The sequence below is a fragment of the Pteropus vampyrus genome, unplaced genomic scaffold, assembly GCF_000151845.1.
Source record: "Pteropus vampyrus isolate Shadow unplaced genomic scaffold, Pvam_2.0 Scaffold77, whole genome shotgun sequence".
Lineage (NCBI taxonomy): Eukaryota > Metazoa > Chordata > Mammalia > Chiroptera > Pteropodidae > Pteropus > Pteropus vampyrus.
Genome location: NW_011888858.1, coordinates 2,181,305 through 2,189,097, shown reverse-complemented (window position 1 = coordinate 2,189,097; position 7,793 = coordinate 2,181,305). Strand labels below are relative to the sequence as shown.

General features: G+C 33.8%; 1 protein-coding gene across 1 annotated transcript in view; it reads left to right on the top strand.

Moving 5' to 3' along the window:
• The window catches only part of THEGL (theg spermatid protein like), a 51,090-nt gene that overhangs the window by 12,314 nt on the left and 30,983 nt on the right, over positions 1-7,793 (top strand). The window contains exon 2 of the mRNA XM_011362671.2: positions 3,707-3,737. Coding sequence (XP_011360973.1) covers positions 3,707-3,737 — 31 coding nt within the window. The remainder of the gene's footprint in view (positions 1-3,706; positions 3,738-7,793) is intronic.

The following is a 7,793-nucleotide window of genomic DNA, read 5'->3' as shown; positions in this document are numbered from 1 at the left end:
TTTTCTGTCTGGCTTATTTTGCTTAGCATGATTATCTCGAGGTCTATCCTGGTTGTCGCAAATGGCAGTATTTTATCTGTTCTTATGGCTGAGTAATATTCCATTGTAAATATGTACCACAGCTTCTTTAGCCAAGCATCTATCGTAGGGCTCTTTGGTTGCTTCCATATCCTGGACACCGTGAATACTGCTATGAGCATCGGTGTGCAAATATCTTTTCAGATATGGGTTTTCAAGTCTTTGGGGTAAATAGCCATAGAGGGATTGCTGGATCATATGATAGATCAATTCTTGGTTTTTTGAGGAACCTCCATACTGTTTCTATAGTGGCTGTACCAATTTGCAGTCCCACCAGCAGTGTATGAGGGTTCCTTTTTTTTCTCCACATCCTCTCCAACATTTGTTATTACTTGTCCTGTTGATTGTAGCCATTCTACCGGGTGTGAGATGGTATCTCATTGTGATTTTGATTTGCATTTCCCTAATAGCTAGCAATGTTGAACATCTTTTCATATATTTGTAGGCCATTTGTAAGTCCTCTACGGAAAAGTGTTTGTTGAGGTTCCCAAGAATAATTACTAAACCCATTAAAAATTTCTTCACCTCTCCTTTCTTTTTATATACTAATTTTTGTAGGGAGAGCTCTATAATTATTCCATTCTAGCATTTATTGAAGTTGTTTCAGGCTAATATGTTTTCCTTGACTGTTTCTTTGTTGGGAAAATCAAGTAATTGAGAAAGTACCTCACGAGATTGATTCCTAAAAGAACTTGCATATAAGGTAAACTCTTTTCTGAGAAATAATTTTTGGGAAAAATTGTGCCTTGTATTCAGTCATGTATGATACTTTACTGGAAACTTATTTTTCTTAATTTAACTTGGTTTTATGAAACACATATATCAAGAGTAAAGTTTGAAGAAGGAAAAAAAGAAAATAGGAGTCTCTTCACCTATTATCAAGTCTTATAATTTATTTTATGCCTGTATAATACTAATGTGACTTCACAAGAGAAATTTCTTTCAGATTTGAATATTAGGAAAAGTTGGTGGTTTTGCTTTCAATAATAGAATGCTCAGATACAACTGTACTGGGCTTTATTATGTATTCTTTCTTTGTTTCATTTTATTTTTCTTTCCTTCTCCTGCCACTATTTTTTCTACTCTGTCCTTGATTTTTTTATGTTAAAACAGATAACATTCTATTGTAGTGTATGTGTTTATGTAAGCAAACTTAAATCTTTTTTAGAAGTGAGGGGAGGGTATAAGTGCATAAATAATGAAAATACATGTGAGTACATGTTGACAGTTAAGTTCTCATTTCACGAATTTTCATAGTTGGAACCCTTAATAGTAGATGCTTCTTTAACAATTACTTAAACAAATGTTTTTTATTCACCAAGTTTAAGTAGAATCTTAATTCTTGAATGTTTAGAATTAATAATAGCTACAATTTGTTGTATATGTATGTACTATGTTTTGAGCACTATACAGTGTGCTTTACATGTATCATCTTATTTAACGTTCACACAACAACCTTTTGAGGTAAGAACATGAGAAAACTAAGGTACAGATAGCGTAAATAAACTTGCCCAAGATCAGAGGTTAGAGCCAGGAGTTGGTTCCAGGCAGTCTGATTCCAGAGCCAGTGGTCTTAACCCACGAAATGATAACCTGCTAGACTCCAAACTTGCCTGTTTCAAAAAAAAAAAAAATACTAGTGCTCGTGTCCCACCCCCAGAGATTGTGTTTTGATTGGTCTGGGGTTTGGCCTGGGACCTGCAATTTTTAAAAGATCCCCAGGTGATTCTAATGTGCAGACAAGTTTGAAGAGCATCGTTAGTTAACAACACTTGGGACATAAGCTAATAATGGCCACCTGGGAGCAATGCCATCCTACCCATTGCTGAAATAACATAAAAAATGTGTTTCTAAAATAAATGGCGTAAGCTCTACCTATAGCATGAAAGGGCAGTAGAAAAGAGTGTTATTCATTCATATTATCAATATTTGGAGAGGTTTTCTCCAAAAGGATTAATTCGGTATTATAGTGGCTCTCTGACCAATAAAGCTGGAAACCACTCTTGGTATAATAATACATGAAAAGTCTACAGAACAAGGGCTGTGTGTCTCATGGGTCACAACATGACTAGGCACAAGGGGCGTTTTCTTATGCTTCTCTCCCCTTTTCCTTAGGCTTGAGTCAGTTTAGCCTTAAAAAGTACAGTAATAGAAAATATCTGAATTCAAAAATTCCATTTTTTTTTTTTAAGTTTATAGCCTATCTCCCACCAGGTTGTAAATTCCTTGAGAAGAGAAACCACCTCTTACTCATTTTTGTTCTCTCAGAACTGGCACCACGTTGCACATAGTAGAAGCCCAATCGGTACTTGATTGATGTGTTGCTTGCAGTTCTCTACTGAAGCCATTGATACACTGAAGTTGTAACTAAAAATTCTAACTAACGACCACTCATATACTACCTGTATCTACTATATGCAAGATGCTTTACATATATATCACTAATCTTTAGAAAATCTATCTATTATCTTCCTGTCTGAGAAGGGGAAACTGAGTCTCAGAGAAGTTAAATAATTCGCACAAGATTGTGCAGCTGAGTAACAAAACTGGGCTTTGAGCCATGTCTGTTTGATGCCAGAGGACACCCACTTTCCTTTACCAAAACACTCCAGAGGGTAGAAAATGTTATTTCAAAACTCAAATGTGCTTCAAAACTCCCAAAAGGAACAATCTGGAACAATCTGTCATTATGAGGATAAGTTGGCCTGTATGATCTACATGTTCCTACATTAAAAAATGAAAAACAAAAAACTTCCAAACATAAATTTTAATTTCTTAATCACTTCTGTTTGAGACATTTCAGATGTATCCAGTTTTCTACTGTTAAAGATGAACATTTTTATGCATAAATCTTTGCTGACACTTGGAATTATTTCTTTAGGGTACATTTTTAGAAGTAGAATTAGATTAAGGAATATAAGCATTGCTGCCAAATTATTTTTCATAAAGTGTACTAATTTAAATTTCTACCCACAGTATACAAGAGTACTTCTTACCCTTCCAGCATCATCTTTTGCAAAACATTTTTGCTAATTTGATATTTACAAAACATCTAATTTTTATTTGCCTTGTTTTGATTACAGGCAAGTTTGAATTTTTTTCTTATAATTATTAGCCTTTTATATGTCTTCAAATATGAATTCAGTTACTATCCTTTGTCCATTTAACTTTTGACACCTTAGTGTTTTTCTTATTTATATTTTTATACTTTTCAAATATTAAGATTATTAAACCTTTATCATATTTGTTTTCAAATATTTTTACAAATTTTTATGTTCTCTTCAAGTTTTACTTTTTGACACATAGAAATCTTAAGTTTTAAATACTTTAATCCATTTATATTTTCCTCTATATCTTTAACTCTTATTAAAGATATTGAAATTCAGTGATTAAGTAGGTATTCTTTTATTTTTGCTCTAATTCAGTTTTTTTTTTAATTTTTTATTTATCTGCTCAATTTACCTGTGTGGTTTATTTTAGTATGAGGTGTGACATATTTGATTTAATTTTGCCATTCCCCTAAGTAATTATTTTTCCTAACTCCTTTCTCCATTGATTTGTGATGCTACCTTTATCGTAACTTTGAATCTGATTAAATCTAATTTTTGCTTTGACTTTCTTTTTGCAGATCCTGGTCCTTGTGTGTTTTTAAGGAAATGGTAAGACTATAGCTGTAGTACTATTTTTCAAGACTTTAACTGGTGGGCCAACCTAGCTGGATGGGGCAGATGCAATCTGGGGCATTTGAAGTGAAAGCTTATCTTGAGGATTTTGAGAAGATGCCTGTGCTTTCCCTTTGCCATAAGTTCCTTTTCTAATGGCAATTCCTGTGCAAAAAGGAAAAAAGAGAGAGAAAGTGATTAAGAAATGAGAAGGGGGAGAAGGTGGAGATGTAGAAGAACTCTCCTTATATTTATTCAGTGTTTTACTTGTTTGCCTAGGTGTTGCATACTAGGTCTGAACCTTTAAGGGACTTGAGATTCTGCTTGACAATCTCAGGTCATAGATTTTGTGAAGCTCAGGGTCAATGTATCCCAACCCCCCTTGCCTCTAATTCAAGTACAATAGCTAATGAAATTTCAAGACAATACCCTCTATAAAAAAAAAAGTGTGCGTGTGCGTGTGTGTGCGCGCGCGTGTGTGTGTGTGTGTGTGTACATCCAATATACAAAATAATGCCTTCTTAAAATAGATGCTTACTCTTGGTTTGGCTAAGATACAGTTAAAAGAGGTTACAGAATAGAATCATTAAAGAGAGATACCAAGGGTTTATATCATTGGTTTGCATAGATGAAAAATAAACAATATCAGATTTTATTTTTATCCACTTTTTTAATAAGTATGTTAAAACCATTCATATTTATTATTACTATTTAACATTTATATTTATTCTTATTATTTAAACTTATTTTGCATTTTCTATGTATTACGGTTTCTAGTTTTTTCTCATTTCTTTCAAGCACTAAATTCTGCTATTTTATTTTTATGTAATTCTCTGCAGTTAAAAAAATTTTTTTTTCTCACAAGAATCCCGAGAAGTCAGTAGTGTAGATATAATCAATTGGATTTTACTGAGAAAAAATAAAATTCAGAGAAATTGTCATTTTTTCAAAGTTGCATGCCAGTGAGTAGAAGAGCTGGTAGAACTTAAATTTACTGAGTATTACCTTGAGTGTCCATTTTAAATACCACATTACTTCAAATAAATGCATCTTGAGTGAGCAAACTCACCTATGGCTAAATAGACAGTGAAATAGTTTATACTTAGAAAAAGACTGCGAGGAGGGTGTTTTTTGTTTTTTTGTTTTTAATTTGTTATCATTGTAGTTGTACTATTTCTGGCTTTTGATTGTTAATTTGGCTTGAGTCTATGAGGAAATTGTGCTATCTCCGTTATCTATTCTGTCCCCATACTTTAAAAATTCTTTTTAAATAAATGTGCTGTGCCTGATTATTAAAAAAAATTGTGAATATAAGCAAAATAGTTAAATGTAAAAGAGTATCTGACTAAAAGAGAGAATTGTTTTAATTACCCTATCAATTCAGACATGAAATCATTTCCATGATTGTCATTATATAAACATATATTTATTGCTCATATCCAAGATAAAGATTTCAAAAACTTTTGTAGCCGTTGGCAAACTATAGGAGAATAATTATCAGTGAAAACAGAAACGGCAATGTAATCCTCTTTTTTAAAAATCTGCCTTCAAGAGTTAATATCCTTCAACCACCTTCTTTTGTTTAGGCATAGGCTCATGACTAGACATTGTGAGATAATGAAATATCCAAGAAAAAAGGGAAACCTGTGTTAAGATGCACAGATGTAGGTTGGAGATGTAGCTGTGGTGTCATAATGCACAATAGATGAACAAAAGGGAAAGGTGTTAGATTTTCCTACAGAATTAGCAAATGTTAATAAGATTACTTCTAACTGAAATAGCAACCCACTTTAAGTATCTATAGGAATAAACAAGGAAACTTTCAATGGTCTTGTATAAAACCATATATTAAAAAAACAAAACAAAACATTTTTAGCTGTTGAAGTAAAGGTCACAAGAAAAATCTTGGCTTGGAGGCGATGATGGAAGCCACAGACTAACTTACTTGAAAAGATTAATATATAATAAGATGTTTTGTCTGCAACTATGGCTTTCTTTCTTCCCTGGGAACTTGGCTCAGGCTATCTCAGCAGAGTTCATGCAGTACCCGCATGGTGAAGCCATTCTTCTATTGAATAAGGTTGTAGTTTTGGTTCTTTTTTTCTGGCAATGGACAGTATCTTTAATGTTTCTAAATATTAACAGGCACAGCTCAGGGGGTTCATCCTGTCAGTTACGTAGCAGATCCCAAACATTTCACCACCAAAGAATCTTTTGGTTATCTCTACTCACTACCACGATCTCAGGTCTTGAAAGATTTTCTTTGGTTGTTGTTCATAAAACAACCACATTTGTTAATTTGTTTTAAAATTAAGGACATATATGATTACTAATCAGAGTCTCCTGTTAGCATGAAGGAATATATAGAAATATATACTTCAGAAACAAATTTGGTATTTTGAGGAGCCTCTACAGCCTTACTGTGGGTGGTGTAGAATTTCATTTGACTTTTTGAAATGTTCTAAAGGTTGTGGACTCCCATTATTATCTTCATAGATCCTTTAAAGATTTGGGGACTCCAGGCTGGGAACTCTTGAATTAAGCAGCAGAGTCCTGAGGGACAAAATGCAGATAGTTTAGTTGCAAGTGAAAAGAAGGGAGTTAGAAGAATCAGAGTATGTGGGGGAAAACGGAAGTGGAGGTGATTATCATATTTACTAGTTTATTTATTTAAATTAGTTTCAGGTATACAGTACATTGGTTAGACAGCTATATAGTTCATAAAACTATCCCCCCAATTGCTCCCTCCCTCCCCTGTCCCTCCACCTAGCCAACATATTAATGCTAACTTCATTCCCTTTGCTGTGCTCCCCATCTCCGTGACCATCCATCAGCTACTAATTGGTACTTCTTTAACCCTTCACCCCATTCTCCCAGTTCCCAAACTCCCCCTTCTTTCTGTCTGTCACCAATTGTCCACTATGTTTGTGAGTCTGTTTTGATTAGTTTGTTCTTTTTATTCGTTAGAGTCTATATAAGTGAAATCATATAGTGTTTATCTTTCTCCGTCTGACTTAAATAGCTTCTAGGTCCATCAAAGCAATATCTTTTTCCATCCCCTCCCTTTTAGTCTCTGTGTGTCTTTTAACCTGAAGAGAGTCTCTTGTAGGCAGTATGTAGAGGTCTTGTTTTCTTAACCATTCATACACTCTACCTTTTAGTTGGAGCACTTAATTCTTTTCTATTTGGGTACTTATTGATACGAATGTAGTTGTTACCATTCTTTATTCTTGTTTTTGATACATGTTTTTTCTTCTTAAGGAGTCCCTCCAACATTTCCTGTAATACTGGCTTGGTGGTTATAAATTCCTTTAGCTTATTTTTGTCTGGAAAGCTCATTATCTGTCCTTCAACTCTAAATGATAGCTTTCCTGGATAAAGTATTCTTGGTTGTAGATCCTGGGCCTTTATCACATCAAATATTTTTTGCTAAGCTCTTCTGTCCCTCATAGTTTCTTTTCAGAAATCAGCTGCCAGTTTTATAGGTACTCCCTTGTAGGTAACTATCTGCTTTTCTCTTGCTGCTTTTTAAGATTCTCTCCTTGTATTTAACCTTTGGCATTTTAATTATGATGTGTCTTGGTGTGGATCTCTTTGGATCCCTGGTTTTTTGGATTCTCTGAGCTTCCTGGGGTTGTATGTCTATTTCCTTCACCAAATTAGGGAAGTTTTCCATCATTATTTCTTCAAATAGCTGTTCGACATCTTGTTTTCCTTCAGGTACGCCAATCAGATGGATATTTTGACTTTTAATAGTGTCCTATATGCTCCTTAAATTATTTTTATAGTCTTGGCATCTTATCTCTTGCCATTCTGATTGAATGTCTTTGGCTTTCCCGTCCTCTAGATAGGTCATTTGATCCTTTTCTTTATTCACTTTGTTTATTTCATTGTTTATTCCATTTAATATACTTCTCATCTCAGAAAATGTGTTTTTCATTTCAGACTGGTTCCCTTTTATAATTTCCATTTTTATGTTTTTTATCTCTTTGTTGAAGTTCTCTACACTTCCCAAAAGTTCATTGAACATCTTTATTACCAGTGTTTTGAACT